Source organism: Lepidochelys kempii, chromosome 10 (assembly GCF_965140285.1).
Source record: "Lepidochelys kempii isolate rLepKem1 chromosome 10, rLepKem1.hap1, whole genome shotgun sequence".
NCBI classification, from domain to species: domain Eukaryota; kingdom Metazoa; phylum Chordata; order Testudines; family Cheloniidae; genus Lepidochelys; species Lepidochelys kempii.
Window position 1 is genome coordinate 9390332 of NC_136389.1, and position 20554 is coordinate 9410885.

Sequence of the window (20554 nt, forward strand, 5' to 3'; positions counted from 1 at the left end):
CATTTCAGCTGCACTTAACCTACCTTTTGTATTGGCTAACAGCTCACTTGTGCAAATATTGATTGTGAAGGACTCCAGAAGTATATAAGGCAATAATTGCCATTTCTTTAGGCATGGTGGAGGCTAAAGGGAGAAACTGGACACATTTTAACTCCCTTTACTGGGTGTGCAGCATCATCTCTCACTCCTCAGTTGTGGAGGAACAAGTCCTCCTGGGAGCAGAAGATGAGAATTCTATTTGGAAGTATATTGAAGATGCTGTGGTCTAAGGGAGACAGAAACAGCAGAAGGTTCCTAACGGTTCACCAGCACCTGAACCATGGCCCTGTCCTCCCACACCATCCCTTCTCTCTGAGGCCCTGTCCCCTGTTTGCTCCTCTCTACCCCCCAACCCCTCATTGCTCATCCTTATGGCTGGTAAAAAGTGTGGTGACCATGGTCCCCTGGCCCCTCCCCATTCCAGTGCCCCTGAAGGGAGATGGGGGGGTTAGGTATGTACAGTGTTTGAGGCAAGGATGGGAGCAATATTAGCAAAACACCAATGTTGAGAAACAAGTGGAATGATTTGGCATGAGACTGAGTCGTACCTGATTCTTCAGAAAAGTATTATCTATAATATAGCGAGACCCCTGGAGTTGTTAAACAATCAGTAATAATTGAATCCTAATTGGAAAGACATGGGGTGTCAAGAGGAAATGGGTTGTATTTTGAGTCGCAGTGGACTTGAATATCTTCTCTTAAAGTTCCCAGCTACTGCTTCTACCCCATATATGGAAACTGTGGTAATTTATCAGGTTAGTCAGCCAGGAAATGAGCATAGAGAGAGAGAGAAAAAAAAATATTTTATATGTAACTGTTTGCTGATCAAAGGATGCTAATGGCTCACTTTTCATCCCTCAAATAGAAATATATTAGTTAGTGTCAAAATTCCTTCACCTTACCCTGTTTTGACATCTTTTGTGATCCTGCATGAGAGAGAATCTACAGGGAAGAGGATGGGTTTATTCCAAACTTCTGGTTAAATTTTTCACTTCTGCTCTGGTTAAGGATTCGTAATAATTGGCTCAGATACCTTCTCAGTTCTCCAATTGTCCGCCCACATGCTGCCTTTAAGCATCAGGCCACTGGTGTATTTAAAGTTTTCGGCTCTCTTAATTTTGTGAGGACTTGCTAAGCAGGACCTCGATTTGCTTTGTGGGCAGGGTGACAGGGAGATTCCAGTGCACCTGAGAAGTGGTGATAGGCTTTTCATTATTACCATGCTATGGAAACCCTCCATTTCTAATTATGAGCATCCTCTAAAGTTGGGGAGGGTTAGCACCATTTTGGAGTTCCCCTCACATTGACTAAGACAGCTGCAGTTAGCACCACATGTACATCTTAGTCCCTCAAAACTTCTCCTTGGCTTCACCTGTTAAAAACGGCAGGTGGCCACTCACCCCAAAACTTGTTCAGCTAGGAGTTCCTGGCCACGTCTTACATAGCTAGTGGTGACGGCTTCATACCTAGAGCCCATTGTTAAGCGATTATTGTAACAGCAGAAATCTTCCAAATTCCTGTTGCACGTCCCCGTCGTTGGGAGTCTCTAGCTGAGTGCTGATGGTTTGCCAAACTCGGCTGCTGCTGGTGAATCTCTACTCTATGTTCAAAAAGAAAAGGAGGACTTGTGGCACCTTAGAGACTAACAAATATATTTGAGCATAAGCATACTGTATGTTGTAGGCCTGATATTTCAGCACAGATCTACGCGGTTTGGGGAACACCTCACAAGTTGTAGCTTTGCTATTCGATGACGTGTCTGGGGTTGTCTCTTCCCATTAACACATGTTGTTCTCCTCAGGAAACCTGTAGGAAGTGCCAGGGGCTATGGAAGGAGCACATGAATCTAACCTGTGAACAGCTGGCTGAGAAGGATGACATAAAATATAGAACGTCTATGTAAGTAACTTCCTGACTCTGGAAAAACTGGAAACTTATTCCAGTTTCTAATGTGGGTTAGGCAAGAAACCATCTGTGTCGCTAAATTCAGTAATAAGTATTGTGTGTAGGAATACATAAAGAAAGCCCTTGTTTGTGTATTAATAAGGCCCTTGACTTTGTGTGGGTATAATTACATTCCACTGAGAGGGTTCTGGGGACATGAAAAATGAACAGGTACCCGGCTTCCGTGATAGAATATCCATGAATGATTTTCAGCAATGTAGTCCACGAGGTAAATCAAGATGATGGGAGTTTCTATACCAGAACACTGTTGATTCATTTAATCTGGCATCTTGCAGCAGTTAGTACCTGTTCATTCAGAGGAAATACTTAATACTGCATCTGGCTGGTTATGTTGTGTCATACACACAGAGGAGGGGTGCACAGAGACACTGAATAATCCTTAGTTTGTCACCAGGTCACTCATTAATGTTCAGTGCTAATTTAAACTGATAATGCAGTGCTGTTTGCCCAGGTGTCACACAAAACTCTCTCCCCTCTGGCTTCCTCTTCTGCATAAATGGAGATGTGGACGTACATTTACACACACACCTATTTTACATGCTATTACAAGCTAGGGATTATTTTGTGAAGATTTTTTCAGATCTTCATTTGAAACGCAGATGCTGAAATGTAAGGAGTTTCATAAAATCTCTTTTGTGTCTGAACTTTCTCCATACAGTAGCAACAGCCAAAATATTCTGGCATCTCTGTCATTGGAGATTTTTCAGGAGCAGGTTAGACAAACACCTGTCAGGGATGGTCTAGATAATACGTACTCCTGCCTTGAGTGCAGAGGACTGGACTAGATGACCTCTTGAGGGCCCTTCCAGTCCTGTGATGCTCATTGTAGAAAGGAAGTGGGGGTTGCGATACCAAACTGCTGGTCTGGCATACTGGAAATAAAATAGTCTGCTGCTGTTAATTTGGTGTGTCTTCTCTTGGGTGTATCCCAGTCTCTAGTAATATTGTATTTTGTCATCTCTGATCTGGTATTTACTGTGCTTGGGGCAGGCAGAAATTGAGTTTCAATACTAGAATCGAACTGTGGAGGTTTTAGCATTGAGAGTTCAAGTGAAGCATCTCCATTCATCCCTTGGTACATAAATTTTCAGCAAAATATTAACTTTCATGGACATCATTCAGTATCTTTCTGCCACTCCTTTCCCAGTAGAAAAGGGGAAGTAGGAGTATTGTGACTGTCATGTCCCAAATAAGAAGGGAAAACATAGCTTTAAATCCTTTAACAGAGTTTTGCCTTCGGTAGTTGTCCAGAGGAGATTTCACATGTGAAGACAATAAAGCTTCCTGTTGAATATAAGGAAAAGGAAGCACAGCTGGAGTTCAGGCCTAGCTTCCTGCCTTGTTCGGAGTTTCCAAAAATGTACAAACAGCATCCTGTTAAGAGGACGAGGGAGGAGCAGCAATCAGAGCAGATTCAGTTCCATGGACTGCTTTTTCTGTTTCTTCCTAATACAGATCCAAGTATCTGGATGAAATTCAGAGAGGTTGTGGATACTAGTTCATTAGCCACTAAACTATAAAATTTACGCTAGGTCTGAAGTTGATGTTCATTGAATTGTGAGAAATTAATGATGCTGGCGAGAGCAAGGTATATTATGGGCTGTTGCTGTAAAGCCTGTCTCCACACTGCTCTGTGAGCGCACCTCAGTACAACATAGCCTCTGCTGATGAGTTCCAGACTGCTTTGATCAGGCTGATTGTGTGCTGAACTTGTGTCCACATCACAAGTCCACTAGGATAACTAGATTGAGACACACATGCCCACTCACCCACTCGCCCCATGGAAATGTGTTCCATACACAGCGTGTTCCATACACAGCCTAGCCAGCAGAGGCAAAGGAATCCATCTCTTTCAATTTCAGTGCAGCACCTCCACTCAGCTACCGTGACAGTTTCTACAGTCTCCAACCTACTGGTTTGGACTTTGCTAGCCTCTCTTTCTCCTAGGTGGCAAGTTCAAGGGTTTAGCCTGGCCTAAAGCTCAGTAAGATGGATCTCATAATCAGAAATAGATTTCTCAGCCCTTGTGGTGACAGGAACTAATTGCCAAGACTTTTCCTTCCAAGTCCCACACTAAGATAATATAGTTAATGGAGCCTTTCCAGTGGATTATACCCCAAGAATTATAATCCTAGAATTATGTCCATTGTCCGCAAGCCGTCTCCCAGAGGGATGGGTTGTGCAGTGCCATTGTTAGAACTAAACACTTCCAGATAATGTTCTGGATTCCAGCTTGTATTCCATGCTATAATAAAACCTATGTGCATATCTTTGAACAGTAACATCTAGAAAGTCTGTGTGGGAATGGGGGCAGACTTGAGGGATAAAATGCCCATTTTCCATAGGAAAGACTTGATTTTTCTTTAATTTCTGGTGAATAAAAAAAGTAATGTCAAAAAAATCTCATGCCTAGCCGACTAAAAATTGAAAAATATGTTCATGGCAACTTGGTAACCAAAGCAACAGCCAGACACAAGAGCTGTAGTTCGTGAATGACATTACACAGTTTGCTTTCCCTGCACCTTTATCTCCTTGACTATATTTCTGTGCAGCCCAAGTCAAGAATCATGTGCCCTTTGACTTTGGTTTGAAATTCTTTCCAAGCCAGAGCTTAGCCCTGCTGCATTTTGGCTCACTTGGAAACCAGATTTAAGCCTGTAGAATGTGACCAGTGATTAAATTCCTTTCACTCAATTTGTTTTCTACTCATCAAGGGTCGACTCCAAATGGAGTTCAGCCCAGACCTCCTTGGAACAACACAAGGCTTTAGAGACGAAGTAGGGAGAAACAGGACTGTCTAAGAAGTGAGGGGGAAATTAGGAAAAGTGCTATTGAGAGAGGTGGGTTCTCGTTACTCACGCTGAGAATAGGCAAAGCAAACATAGCAATTCCGACTTCTTCCCTTTTACCCCTCTTATGTTGCAGAGAAGAAAAAATGACTGCAGCCCGAATTAGAAAATGCCATAAGTGTGGGACTGGCCTAATTAAATCTGAGGGTTGCAACCGCATGTCCTGTCGTTGTGGTGCCCAAATGTGCTACCTCTGCCGAGCCTCCATTAATGGGTATGACCACTTCTGCCAACACCCTCGATCACCAGGGGCCCCTTGCCAGGATTGTGCAAAATGCTCTCTCTGGACTGACCCCACGGTAAGTGATTAACAAATCATGGAATATTGCAATCACTGTTGAGTGTTAATGCCTTGTGTTAGGAGCTCTCCACTGTATGAGCTCTGTTTACAGATCAGCATAGGTGCAGGTTTAAGACAGCACAACAGTTTCCTTTCATCAGGGCCAGCCAAATTGCTTTGCTAAAGGACCCCAGCACTCCCTTTAACAAAGAAAAAACTGAAAGACTTCTTGTAAAGATGGTTCTCCAGTCGGGAATGCTAAGAAAAATGATCATGGCATCTGGGTAGCGGGACAGGCATGCAGCAAGAAGGAGTGAGAAGTATATGTAGTAGTTAGAGCAGAGGATGGGAGTTTGGATTCCAGGGATTTATTCCCAGTTCTGTGTCCGACTCATTGTTTGTTTGACTTTTGGGGAAATCATTTGTTCTCTGTGCTTGATTACCAATCAGATGTGGGTATTGTGACTCTGGGTGGGGATGGATGAATGAATGTTTGTTTGTAAAGTGCCTGAAAGTCAAAGGTACAAAGTTACTGGTATAATGTATCAGTTATGTCCCCTCTTGCTGCTTTTGGCAGTGCTTAGACTGAGAAGGACTGAAGCGTAGCTTTAACCTGTGGAGAAGGCTGTAATAGGTATAATAATTAGGGAAGTCACGTTCCTGAAGATTTTCAGTTGTACAAAGCCAGAAAATGGGATGGGGGCAGAAGAAGGGAGTTGAGAGCTTCCTGCTACCAGGAAGCAGCCTTCAAACAGCAAAGCTGCAAGCTGGTTTTCCCCAGTACTTGCTTGAGCTTGACTGGTTCAGACTCTTCACCCTTGAAGGAGTAGCCACACTAGGTGCACAGTGGGTTACCAGAGCTTCACTGGTTCATCTTTACGCAGGGAATGCATGCACCTCTTTGACTTCCTTACTCTGTGAACTGCCCTGAGTTGCTGCCATCCTTTAGGTGAACACTAGACTGGCATCCCCACAGTCCCTCCCCTCGCCCTGCAGGCTCTCAAGAGTTTCTAAAGAATTCTGAACCCAGCTAGGTTCAATCGCTGGTTTAAACTGCCATCCCCCCCAAGAGTTGCCTTTTCCCTGATTTCTCCCAGCACTGAATAGTTGTTGCCCAGAACAAAGCCAGACCGTGAGCTAACTACACCTTTTCCCCATGCCACAGCCAAAGTACTTCTGATGCCCATTCCTTCGGTGTCCAAACAGTCTAATTCCACTGTTCCGTTCCCCAGCGGGACCTGATTCCGCAAGTCAGGAACAGTAGCGCTTCCTCGTTCCAACAAGGCTGCTGATTGTATTCAGCAATGACATCTCTGCAGAGTTGGGGAGAACACGAGGGCATTCAAAAAGCTCATACTGTACTTAAAATAAAACAAAGACTATACTGTCATCTAGCCCTCTTCCTCTGGTTAATTAACCAATGTGGCAAAGCAAAATTTCCCACTCTCAGCTGGGAGGTGGCACTGCCAACTTCCTTGGATGAAAAAGCGTTGGCTAGCCGAGGAGCTGAAGCTGGCTGAGTTCTCTGTTCCGTGTGTACAGGGGTGCCATGAAACACGTGGGACAGTGTAGGCTTTTAAGCTGAAATTGTAAATGGATCTTTGGTGTATTAACTCTTTTTTTTAAAAAAAAAAGTTTCAAACAGAATAGGTGAAAGGGTTTAGGGCAGCTAATTCAGCCGTGCCCCAGCTCTGTTCTAGTATGGGGAGTTTGGTGGAGGGGAAAGAACAATACAGAGAAAGTAACCCAAGGTCAAGAAATGCAAGATGCAAAGTGAGTTGTGTATCTCATAAGGGGAAATCGAGAGAGGCAGAAGAACATCAGGAACCCTATCCGGCTTCTATCCTCTGTCTTGGTGGAGACATCATTTCAGTGAATTGGTACCCTGCTCAGCACTGTGCCCCCTTGCTCCATGTCTGGGCACCATTGTCATTTGTGTGTCCCTTTCACCCCTTTTCTGTGTAATCCTTTTTATTTTTTTTCTTTCCTTTCTAACCCTCTTTATTCCTTAATCAACAGAAGGCTCCATGCTGCTTGGTATGGAGTTGGGGTGTCCATGATTGGATCTGTAGGACTGGATCATGTGCCCTTGTTAGCAAACTTTGTGCTAAGGCTACAGAGAAGAAATGCTTGAGCCACTCAGCTGCTTCCTGAATCTGCAGCCCTGTACATGCGAGCAGCTCCTGCCTAGCTGTCAGTATTAGGGAGTGCTGCAATCATGAAATGGACGTGTGCATTCAAGTGTGGCTTTTATTAGAGGCAGGGCAGATCTAGAAGCAAGCTGCTTTCTCCACCTTCACTGCTCCTTTTTTGTCTATAAATGTACACCCTGGACTAGTTCAGCATCTCCCTTTCCCCCACTACTTAGGTTGGGGAAACAGAGTTACCACATTCTGGTTGTCTTATTAACAGAGCAAGAAATGGTAGCTATGGTGCAGGAGTCCACCTTGCTCATTTTTATTTCATGAATATGCATTTTAACTTGCTGTTACATTTTGGGATGATGGATAGCCTTGGTGAAGAATCCATTATGGAAGCGTTGGTAGAGACCCTATAGTTAAGACCAATTTCTGTTTTGCCCTTAGAGCCAGGCATGTAACCTCTGTTTTGCATGAAAAATACCATGTATCCTTCCCCAAACTTTGAACACTCACTCTGAGTCTAGAATGAGTCTTCTGAGACTATACAAATGAATCTGTTAATCAGTTTGTTAAAAATTAATTAAAAACTGAGTCCTTTAAAACATTTAGCATTTTCATTCTTTGTCCCAAATGATCTTACCAGAATAATGCAGGCACTTAAATCTTTCTATATAATACAACTAATTTAAATCTGGTCCATAGGCAATATTTTAAAAGATTAAGTTGTAACTAAGCTAAGTTATTAGTGATTGTATCTAATGGTTATGGTTATATAAGCTACAGACAAGCTCAGGCAACTACTAAGTGGGGCCATTGTGACATATGGGATAATTTAACCAATTATCACCTCTGCAGCTAATTTGCATTCAATAATTCTGTTGGTTGTCATGAGTTAAGGATATGAGGGAGACTGGACTCACATGCTGACAGCTCTCATTGGTAAACTGCTTGGCCCAGCTGTCACTTCAGATGTTCTGTGGCCACATGCTAGCTTGAAAGGCTTTCCATGACACTGCAGCCCCAATTCCATTGCACACTTAGGCAGTGCTGCTGGGGGAGTCCTTTAAAGCATAGAGACTTTGGGACTCTCGTTCCCTGTCCCCCGTCACACATTGCTGGTCTCACTAAGGCCACCTTCTAAGCCCATAAATCAGTTGCAGATTAAGGGTCAGATTTTACCAGTATGCTCAGCTGGTCTGTGCTGAACTGGTGATGCGACACAGCTGTAAACCCTAATGACTCAGGCAGTTTGACTGTTTTGGTGAACCAGTGAATCTGCCCTTAGAAGTTTAAAAATTTAAAAATATTTGTTTAATATTACCTGTCTTCAAATTATTGGAAATATTGCATGGTAGCCTTCATGTTGAGTTTCTTGTTTAGGGTTTATGACATTGTAAAACACTTAGGAAATTCCCAAACAAACTAAGTTAAGCTGAAGTTAAATTTGAGAGTATGCTTGAGTAACTTAAGGCAAAAATCATTCCACAGATGTTACAATTATCCCAAAATCAAGCATTGTAAACAGAGGAAATTCAGAGTTAAGCTTATACATAAAAGAACTCCAGACATGTTAAGGTAAGAAATGTACAATTAAGGCACTCAAACAACTTTAACTCTGCTCGTGGGGGTGGGCGTGACGACTCACTCTAGAAACCAGTTTAGTCTAATGTGGGACCACAAACTCTAAAATGCCTTAGTCATAATACTGTGGTTATTACATATAATCCACTCAGGCCCCTTAAAACTGAATGGTTGTTATTTTAATAACTCTGCATCTCTTTGTGACAAATCTGAGGAACTGTTGGAGGTTTTGGAACAAATTGATAAACCAAACAGTAGTAAGTCACCAGGACCAGATGGTATTCACCCAAGAGGTCTGAAGAAACTCAAATATGAAATTCCAGAACTACTAACTGTGGTATGTAACCTGTTGCTTAAATCAGCCTCTGTACCAGATGACTGGTGGATAGCTAATGTGATGCCAGTTTTTTCAAAAGGGCTGTAGAGGTGATCCTGGCAATTACAGACTGGTAAATCTGACTTCAGTGCCCGGCAAATTGTTTGAAACTGTAGTAAAGAACAGAATTATCAGACACATAGATGAACGTGGTATGTTGGGGAAGGGTCAACACGGCTTCTGTAAAAGGAAATCATGCCTCTCCAATCTATGAAAATTCTTGGAGGGTGTCTCTCAATGCACTGTCCACCTGTGGAACTTGTTGCAAGGAGATGTTAGGAAGGCTAAAAGTATAACTGGGTTCAAAAAAGAATTAGATAAGTTCATGGAGGATAGGTCCGTCCATGACTATTAGTCAAGATAGTCAGAGACACAACCCCATGTTCTGGGTATCCCTAAACACCTGACTGCTAGAAGCTGGGCCTGGATGATAGGGGGTGGATCACTTGATAAAGTGCCTTGTTCTGTTCACTCCTTCTGAAGCATCTGGCAGTGGTCACTGTCCGAAGACTGCATACTGGGCTAGATGGACCATGGATCTGATACACTATGGCTGTTACGTTCTTATGCCAATGTGTTCTCTAGCAGCACCCCCCTCTTCCTGCAGTACTGTGTCTCCCCTACCCCATTTATGACACAGAGCTGCCTTTATCCCCCTTTCCTGTTGCATGAAGGAACACACAAGAAATAGTCTGCGTCTGGTGCTCCTCAGGCTCTCCACAGCTGATCTGGGAATGATTTGAAACAAAACCTTTAATCCTGTGGCAGTCTCTTTCATGAAATCATTTCAAGTTTATTAATAACGGCTGTGGCCACACATACATGGAAAAAAGAGAGCATTAAACAGCCCAGAAAGGGAGGCCCTCGTGGATAAACCCATTCAGAGTTATTTTTCTAAAGCAAAAAAACTCAACCCAGAAACAATTAGTGGGTCTGTCCTTTCTCCTTTCGCATGAGGCTGGCAGACATTTTTCAGTGACGTTCGGTAATTAAAGATGGTACAAAAAACCCTGTAGATAAAACAGTATTTTGAAAAGCTTCATTGATAGCATAAAATAGATTCTATTTTGGGAGCTGCGGTTGGGATTTAGCCTCTGTCTGTGACTTGTGAATCTTTCCTTTCTCCTTTGACACTGCGGTTTCTCTTCCCTGGTGTTTTTGACTTCACTGTGTGCATGCACAATGCTGCTGAGGCAGTAGATGCGCCTCCTTAAAAGCATTGTCAGAATTTGCTTTCCATTTGTTGCAATGAAGAGGTACTTTCCCTAGCAACTGAACCCAGCTCTTTATTTAATCTCTCCACGAATCTGCCACGAGCGCTAAATCAGAGCCATCCTTTTCCTCCGTGCTTGGCATAATGCTTTGTGCATTCCTCTGAACTCAAAGGGGAAGCAGCTGAAAGGAAGAGCGGTCTTTCTCTAAGATGTAACCAGAGCCTTCCCTTGTTTTTGGAACCCCTCAAAGTAGAAAACCGGTCAGCTGACAGTCCAGCACTCTTCTTGGTTCTACTCTGTGTCACGACTTTCATTTGACTGGTAGAACTTGCTGAGACACTGTTTGCATACCCACGTACTGGATTCGGGGCCAGATCTAAGGGCTAGTCTATACTGGCAACATTAAAGCACTTTAATGTGGCTTGTGTAGTCGTGGCAGAGCGCTGGGAAAGAGCTCTCCCAGCGCTCTTAAAAAAACAAAACAAAAAACCACCTCCGCGAGAAGTGCGGCTCCCAGCACTGGTGCACTGTCTACACTGGAACTTTACAGCGCTGAAACGTGCAGTGCTCATGGGGGTGTTTTTTTCACACCCCTGAGCGAGAAAATTGCAGCAGGATAAAGTGCCAGTGTAAACAAGCCCTTAGTCTTGTGTTGCCATTTAAAATGCAGAATATTTTAATAGGTCTTGGGCAACTTTGTGATGTGGTGTCTGCGGTCATTGATGTAAATGAATCCCTGCAGGGCCTAATTGCTTTTCGCTTGGCACCTCCTTATACTTCATATATAAGAGACTTGTATATAAGGACCAAGATAAGCAAAGTCGTCTGCCCCCCCACCCCCCTGCGCTACCATCATCACAGAAATGGATCCTGTGCCTATGTGATCTTAATGTGTGAACCCTGCTTGGTGCTGTAGAGGAGGCTAAGAGAACCATAGATTTCCTACTGTTAACAAGCCAGAGGGGACCGGTACCAACTTGGTGTGATTAGCTTGAATTTGTGCAGCCGGTGAACAGACCGACTGGAATTATTGGCTGATGATTCTTTTTTTTTTTTCTCATTAAATCTGTTGGGATGCATAACACTGATAAACACTATAGATTGTGCTTGCTGCTTTACTTGGAGGCACATTGTGTAACATGGTTTTGTTGGCACCCAAGGATTAGTCCTTCCTAACCTCTTCCCTGGTCTTGCCTACTAGTCTGGTAAACTCTGCCAACACAGTAAGGGTGCATAATCTTAACCCTCTGGTTACTTTCTTGGAGAAAGGGAGGGTGCCTTGTCCTTGATTGTAAATAGTTTTTATCGTGTCTGGAAACATCGAGTTCATCTTTTGGCTTCACCTGCTTAACACTAGCAATTATAGGCTCACAAAAATTGCCAGATCAGATTAACGGTTCATATAGTTCAGTATCCTGTCTCAAACAATGGCCAGTACCAGATGCTGTAGAAGAAGCTGCAAGAGATGCTACAGTAAGCAGTTATGGAATGACTTGCCCAGAAGGAATTTCTCTTATTAATTCCCTTCAGTTAGAGGTTGATTTATGCCCAGAAGCAGGGGAGTTTATATCCTTTCTAGAACTCTAATTCTTTTAATCCTTCCAGTTAGAACTCTGGATGTTCTTGTTATCCATGTAGATGTCCAGTACTGTTTTCATGCCGCAAACTGTTGCTCTCAATTATTGTTGCAGTGAGTTCCACACAAGTCTGTAATGTGGAAAATTGTTTGATCATGTCTGCAAAATGATGCTCAGAAACTGCCTACTCCTCACAGAAGCCCTGTGTGACAGATTTACTGTATGTCTGGATATGTCTCCATCATTCTGCAAACTCCATTTTGTTTTATGAGCATCATTTTGATTCTAAAATGCACCATGCCTGCCTTTTTGCCTTTTTTTAACCTCCATGTTGGACTGGGTTATCCAGTAGATGTTATCAGGGTCTCTCTCTGTCCACTAGGAGACCAATCAGGAGTCATTACATTCAATGGATGGTCTTCCATTCAAATGGAAGCACCTTAAAACAGTCAGTTGGCTGCAGCCAAGGGGCACCAGTTTTCCCAGTGTGGACTTCAAGTGGGCTGTAACAAAGCAACAAATCACCTGATAGTGAATTTGAAGCTCCTTGGAGAGGGGTGTCACCTGACAAGGGAGGGACTGGAACTTTTATAAAAGGGAGATGCTCTCAATTACAGGAACAAGAAGGCAAGACTTTCTGAGCAGTGAGGACACTGAAGGGAGAGATTGCAATGCATATTTTTTATTCTTCCATAGATGTATGTATCTCATGTGCTTAGTCTATGTAAAGAGTGTTTGATTGAGAAATTTCTTTGCAAAGTCTGTGCATGCATTTCTTTAATTGTCACAGTGTCTCTGAAGGATGAAATAGTAATTCGGAGGGTCTAGCCCTGGGGAGCATGCTGTTGCTACTGGAAAGGTTTGGGGATGACCTAGGCAATTGGACTGTGGAGTCCAATTTCCCAGGAAGGAGTGCTAGATAGAGGTTCTGCACCCCGAGAGTGTGCTTAGAGGCCTAGAGACAGTGTTGCTGCTTTATGGGGGATCCAAGGTTTGGATCTATCACAGCAGGCTGGTGAGCACAAAGGGAAGCTCATCCAGGATTGTAACCTCCTATGGCAAGTTTAGTGCCATACATCTTTCATGTGGCCGCCTTTTTTAATAGACCAGTATTGGGACCTGAATTGTTACTGCTTCATGCACGGCTTCTATCAATACTCGTTCTGAGTGCCAGTCAGTGTAGCTTATGTTTGCTGTTTCCGTGAAGTGCTGAAGTTCAAGTACAAGCAGAATGGCTAAATTTCCAACCCCGTGTTGTGCTGCGTACCTTACTAGTATTTATATCACTCCTTTTAAGAACTAAAGAGGACTGATAAATCTGTGTATAATCTACAAATGGGAAAAGGGGGGAAATCTACAGAATGCCTGCTGTCCCAGTAACAACAATAGATCTTTGGTCAATAAATGCCCAAAGGAAGTATGTCCACTGCAGAAGGAATCAGTAAACCACGCTGGAACATCACACCTGGAGCTGCACCGGAAGTCTTTTCAGAGCAAAGAGCAGCTGCAGGTGAAGCACTAGTGAAAACTGTTCTTGGGGTTTTTTGGGAGATAGGAGTTGGGGTGGGGGGAATAGCTTGGCCTACAGATGAGTTTACAGATGAGTTTGCCTACTTTATTCTGTTGATTATCAGGGGATCATGGAATAGCTTCTGCTGTAGGGGCATAGCAGTAACATGTGAGAGCATTCCTATTATAAGTGGTGATCATTTACAGCACTAGGATCTCTGGAGTAAGAATTGTTTTGTCAGATTTTAATTCTGACCTGTAACTGTGTACATATAACAGTCGGCGCTTTTGGTGTTAACTTTTCCTCCACAAGAATGTCCTAAAGTCTCTCTTATTGCTCACACATTGCATCAGTTTTTGTGCCTCAGTGTTCCAGCTGGTATGCACTTTTCTTAACTACTGATAGTAATTAAACCCTATTAAGCACTTGCCAAAGTTTTAATGCAGGGTTTGATTTTAAGTGGGAAAGTGTGTTTTATTGGCTTTTTTTTTGTACGCTTACATTTGTAGACATCGCTCTTCTCGAAGGTGGGTGGAAAATGGTTCTAGGCTGTGGCTTTGCAGTGCACAAAATGTGGAATTAATTATAAATATTCCTGAAAATTGGATTTCACAATGGAAAAGTTGACTGCTTCATTGCTGCCTGACTGCATCAGAATTCAGCGGCTAACTTGTTAAGCAGTGTCGTTTTCTGGGAGCATATTAAACCTGAGCTCTATGACCTGCACTTGACTGCCTTTGGGTTTCTGCATTGATCTTCAGACGTTACTTTTGATCTATAAAACCCTAGGTGGGCTGGGGCCTGCCTACCTACCTAAGAGATTCCATCTTTCCCTGTGCTATGTTGCCACAGTTGTGGTCAGCTGAGGCATCTGAACAGAAGCCCCCTCAATATAAGAGAGGGTGTGGCTGGCAGAGTGTTCTTCATTAGGGCCTCAAGCTTCTGGAACTCACTTCTTCCCCCTGGTCTGTAACAGTCAGAGTTTTAGTCTCCAGGGTGTGCTGTAAGGCCTACCTTTTCTCTCTGGCTCCTGAGGAAGTGGGTTGTAGAGAGAGCTGCTGTGGGACCCTGGGGATTGTGTGCGAGATTATGTATCTGTTGATGTATCCGCTTCAGACGTCATCCATGGAATTGAGCTACTGTGACAAGTGTGTCTGCAGAATCCACAATGTACACAGAAATTATACAAGTCAGCAGGGCTTTGGGATTGTCACTGAGTGACACAAAAAGCATTCTCTTTGCTCAGGAGGTAGGAATCTCCTAAAGATGAATCTTTCCTTGCTGAGTGGTGGTAAAACCGCATCATGTACATCGGCGGTTCTCAACCAGGGGTCTGTGAGCTCTTTCAAGAGGGCCGCAGGGCCCCGTGGCTGAAACCCAGAGATCCCCGGCACCCACTGCAGGGTTGAAGCTGGGAGGCGTGGGGCTGAAGCCCTGATCCCTGGCACCCCCTGTGAGGCAGAAACCCTGAGTCCATGGGAAGAGTTGGGGACATGGAGGGCATTGGCGCCCTTTTCTCCTCTCCCCCTCCTCCCCCCCGCCCCAAACTGCAGCACAAGAATATGGCAGTCCCTGGGGCAGCCCCATCTCCTCTCCCCAGCCAGGTCGGAGATAGGAAGCCGGAGCCGGGCAGTGCGGGGCAACTGGTGCTCTGGCTGGTGCCATGGAGCAGGCAGCGGCAGCGTTCCCTCCTCTCCTGCTGGTGCCCCGGGTTGAAGCTGCTCCTTCAGCTCCCAGCCCCCTTTGCTCCCGCAGAGGCAGCTGGTAAGAGCTGCCTGGGTGGGGGGGACCTGGCTTCATGGCTGGCAACCACTCTGGGAACAGGGACCGCAGGGGAGCCCTGCCAGCACACAGCCCCTAATACCCCTCTCCCTGCACCCTGAGCTACCCCCTGCCCGCACACGGCCCCACCTACCCTGCTGCCCGCACACAGCCCCTCGCCACCCCCTCGCTGCACCCTGAGCTACCCCCTGCCCGCAGACAGCCCCTCGCCACCCCCTCGCTGCACCCTGAGCTACCCCCTGCTCTCACACAGCCCCACTGACCCTGCTGCCCGCACACAGCCCCTTGCCACCCCCTCGCTGCACCCTGAGCTACCACTGCCCTCACACAGCCCCTCGCCACTCCCTCCCTCAGCCCACAGCCACCCCCTGTGTGCATACAGCCCCAGCTACCCCTTCCTTACACCTTGAGCTACCCCTCCTGCCTGCACACAGCCCCTAGCTATCCCCTCCCTGCACCCTAAGCTGGTTTCAAACTTTTTGAGCTAAGCCCCCCACCTTTGAGTTATATTTTTGGTTGCCCCCTGCCCCCCCTCCCCCCTTCCAAACTCAGACTGGCTGGGTGGCCTGCTGAGGTGAGTCAGGGGGTGGAGGTAGTGTTCCCTCCCTGGACCCAACCATGCGGAGGTGGCTTGAGCCCCACTGGCCCCTGCCCACCCCCACCACCGCAATGGAAGTCAAACTATGTCTATGTCCGAGCCCCCCCCCCCCCGCCACCTGCTGGGCCCTGGAGTTTTTATAGCATGTTGAGGGGGGCTTCAGAGAGGAAAAGGTTGAGAACCCCCGACGTACGTGGCAGGAGCAAGCTATTCCAGGGGGAGCACTCCATGGCTTTATCCCCAAACTCTTACGAGAGAGCTGGTATGCAGAAGAATGGCTCCTGGCTAGGGCCTAGCAATTGCATGTTGTTGGGGTGGGGGTGTTGCTTAGGATAAAACAAGCTGCAGGCTATACCCTTTCTGTGGAGGAGGAGGGCAGGGTAAGGTTAGCAGAAGTAGTGACCTGTTCCTTTATATACAGATTTTCAGATGCAGCTGGTCCAAGAAGTGGAAATACGGGGGTGGTGAAACTGCAATTTCAATAGTATTTTAAACCAGCTGAAAATGGAAAATACTGGTAGCCTGAGAATTCTAGGCCAGAGATGAAGATAAAAACTCAACACTGGATATGCCTCTGAACTCCGTTTGCCTCTTCCTAACTATATGCTGTGTTCTGTGACTCTCCCAGTCAGGGAAAATAGCAATCTGGAATCTGTAGTTTGGACTCAGAGGGTAATTAAAAGCTTGTGCATGATTTATGGTACGCTTATTCCATAAAATAGATGTACTTCAGCACTTTCATGGCAATATGTAGACTGTCCTTAACAATCCATGAAGAAGTGTTTCGGAAAGACTTAAATTTAACCACTGACTCAGAAGAATAATCAAAGACAGGGAAGGAATCCTGAAGAAAGCCATCAAGCCGATTAGGATAAGGTTTCCCAGAGACAATTAGGATATCTTCCCTCCCCCCCATGAACACACCCTGAAAAAGCTTAGCCACCAATACTGCCTGACACGTACTGGAGGACTAGCTCTGAATCAGGAATCTGGCAAAACTTACAATCACTTTTATATGTGCACACTCATAACATCTTTCACAGGAGTGTCCCAGAGCACTTTCCAAAATACAAGATATTTTCCACATTAAAAAATTGCAAGAAGAAATGTATGGGTTTTGCAGTAATGGAAATAAGATGGATAGAATTAACTAGAGCCATACATATTGTGAGCAATGTACTGTTTAAATTCCCCATATATCCAGCTGCACTCTCCAACAGTTGAATAGAACATAACTTTTATTTCTTACACAAATGACCCCCAAGTGCTTCTGACTAATGCAGATATTCTGTGTCCTGCAATAGTTCCCACGCCTTAGGTTTTAGAAACTATCGCTGAGGAAAGAGGTGCTGGTCAGAATGCTTATTTCCTGCTCTTCTCAAAATATGACAGGGCGTCAGTGTTTCATCTCGGTAGCCTCCAATGGCTGGCAGAAAGTAACCTTAATGTAACATTGCAAAGAATGGTTAAGAGACTCACGGCCATAAATACAAACATAGGTTCTACAACCAAACATCCCAAATGTTCTTTTGTTAGGCACAAATAGGAAGCCATCTCACTGGCCCTTTGATGACATGATCTGATTTGCCTTGACAGTTCTTGCTTGCCGTTCTGTAATGGAAAAGCCATTATCAGAGTGATATGGAGCAGGCAGAACTGGATAGTTGATATCAAAAGAAACAAACAAAATGATTCCTGGCTTTCACACTAAAATTAGAATGATTTGTATTAAGTTTAATGATATCAACTTGATTGGGATCATCTGGGTATCAGAATCAGTTCCCCTCACTTAGGCACTTTTCTCATCTATCTGGGTACTTACGGCCCCCATCACTTCACCTCCCTCGAGGGCCACTCATACAGACCTTTGTAAAGTGTTTTGATCATTTTACGAAAAGGGCCATCTATCTAAATGCCAGCTATTAGCCACCACAACTGTCTAAATGTATAGGATTCACAAGGCTATCGCAAATCCAGGAGGTGCAGAAGGGTAATGCAAGTGATTCAGGAGGAGGCTGAAGAGGAGGAAAAAGAAGTGAAGAAGTTATTGGAGGACCCAGGGTGTACATGCTTGCTGGATGTGGAGGGATCTTTCAGTCCCGAGTTTGATCTCACAAACCCTTTTATATTAGAGGAATAAGATGGGTGAGGTAATCTCTCCTATTGGACCAACTTCTGTTGGTGAAAGAGACACGCTTCTGAGCTACACAGAGCTCTTCTTCAGACCATCTTGTCTCTCTAATATCCTGGAACCAACACAGTTACAACAATACTGCAAATCCCTTTATATAATATAACTGAACATTCTTACTGTAACTTCTAGATGGCTTTAAAAAACACGCTAGAATTCATGTCCTCAGAATCCAAGATAAGATCTAAATGACTCATTAGTGCAGCATTCAGCTACTAGAGCCAGGATTTAAGTTGTGTTAATCCAGTTGTTGGGCCCACCACTCTGGAGCTGTTGTGGTAGCGTAAATATTTAATAGACTATTGCCATTTTAAAAGATTAATAGCACTCCAACAACTCTTCCGGACACGAGAGAGTGTTTCGCTGCTGCACTCTGGTTTGTCAAGCTGGTGAATTTTAACACTGATCCAGCTGAAAAGTAATCCGAGGGCTCTTAATTATTCTCCGTGGAGTAGGCTTGGATTCTGTACAGAATCGGTTCTGCAGTACTGCTATTGTTGATGATGCTATTCTGACAAAATGTAGAGTGGTTGCAAGAGGACCACTCTGCCAGTTTCACTTTTAACACTCACACAAAACTGCATTAGCCCTGGTCAGAATGCAGAGATCTGTTTGCAGCAGTAACTGGTTTATTAACCTGTTCGTTTGTTTATTTCCTTGTAATTTAGGAAGATGATGAGAAGATAATCCAGGAGATTCAGAAGGAGGCTGAAGAGGAGCAAAAGAAGAAAAATGGAGGTAGGTCATGTAATTGCCCTCATACAAAACTGAGGATCCAGGGTGGATTTTAGAGGCACCAGGAGAGAGCAAGCGCTTCTAAGCTGCTGGTGAGTCTCTGGTCCCTAGTTGCATCTTCAAAGGCCAGGCTCTTTGCAAATTCCCTTGTAATAACAGCACTCTAGTAAGTCTCATTTGGAGTATTGCTACAGAAGTTTGTTGGTTTCATATTGTACAAAAACTTCTGACTGCCTTAGCTGTGTCCATAGTAGGTAATGGCTCTGATCTGCCAGGCAGGAACTAGTTTGTTTTCTGGTCCTCTTGTCTTGTAGATATTGGGATTGCCTCAGAAGGGTGTGCTTTGTCTCTCAAGTGACCACTTTAGCTTAAGGAGTTTTCAGTTGTTTCTAAAGGAAATGTTTTCTGGTCCTTCGCCAAAAGGGGGGTGGCTACAATATATGACCCCAGAGGCCATCTCTGGCAATGCAAGGATGAAAAGCCTTGCACAGTGGTGGGAATGCTAGTAGAGACAGGGCATAGGGATCTTTGCTGGGGTGTCTTCTAGAGCTGAAGCCGTTAACCCTGGGGGTGGTCAGAAAAGGCCTAAATGACACTGGTTGAAAATTCCTGTGCCTCACTGTTGCTCCAGCTTGTGGGCTACTCAGGGCAGGAGACTATGCCACTCACCTGTTCTTGGACAGTGTGGGAGAGAAAACGGAGGCTCCTCCCGGCTCCAAGAGCTCCCCCTGAGGAAGAGGGAGAGGAAAGTCAGACTTCTCGGTCCAAAAATCTGTTGTCTTTTAACTAAATTATCTGAATTGTGACGGATTCTGGTCTTCGAAATTAAATGAAAACAAAGACAGGAAGCTGTGGAGGAAGTTCATAAGACCTAAATGAAGATGAATCAGGAACCAAATTGAGGGAAAGCCACAAAACTAGTCTCTCCCAACTAGGGCCTCCCCTTGTACTCCTCATTGTCCAAACCTAAAAGAGCGGGGCCTGGACAGTTCTGTGGGGTGAGGGATTCCCTGCACTGGAGCCAAGGGGGATTCTACCCATACAGGTGTGGTCTGGAAGGGGAGAGGAGTCCACAGTCCCGTGTATTTAGATATTCTATGAGTGCAGCTGGGAGGGGATTCTGGAAGAGCAGGAAACTCCTTAGGTATCTGACAGCTACAGATTCAAAACTAGTGTAATGCTGATGTGCCATGCTCTTCCCTGCAAAGCTCTGCTAGGCATGCCAGTGCTGCTCAGCACCTCTGAAAACCAGAGCAGTTCTCTGAGAATTGTTGCCATCCAGCAAAGGATGTAATTAGAAATCAGTGTTCTTCGCGGAGTATCTGTCTGTCGATCCCACTTTAGGGTTGCGTGTGCCTCATGCTTGCAAGACCAGAAATTTGAGGAGCAGTGTCAGCAGAGCTGCACATGTGCATTCCTTGTGCCTCCTCTTGCTCCCATATGAGGGCATACAGGGCGGGGTGGATACTACCCCTCTCCCATTTCCCTCTTACAGCCCTTGGCAGTGAGACAGAGCCTGGCAAGTGCCTGACCTGCTAGTTGGTAGCTTTGACTAAATTTTCTTTAAACCTGAACTATTCAGAACTTTTATTATCACCTTCATCCACTGTAATCTTATCGACGTGTCTGGACTACATATTGATGGCTAGACCCTCTGTACACCCACACATCTTCCACAGGGCTCCTTAGCATGGCAAACTTGAAATTGTAGGCTTC

General features: G+C 44.8%; 1 protein-coding gene across 2 annotated transcripts in view; it reads left to right on the top strand.

The window, feature by feature from the left end:
* RNF216 (ring finger protein 216) overlaps positions 1-20554 on the top strand; it is a 120802-nt gene that overhangs the window by 92237 nt on the left and 8011 nt on the right. For both annotated transcript variants that reach the window (XM_073361904.2, XM_073361905.2), the window contains 3 exons: positions 1841-1938; positions 4930-5152; positions 18772-18841. In XM_073361904.2, the coding sequence (XP_073218005.2) occupies positions 1841-1938; positions 4930-5152; positions 18772-18841 (391 nt within the window). The remainder of the gene's footprint in view (positions 1-1840; positions 1939-4929; positions 5153-18771; positions 18842-20554) is intronic.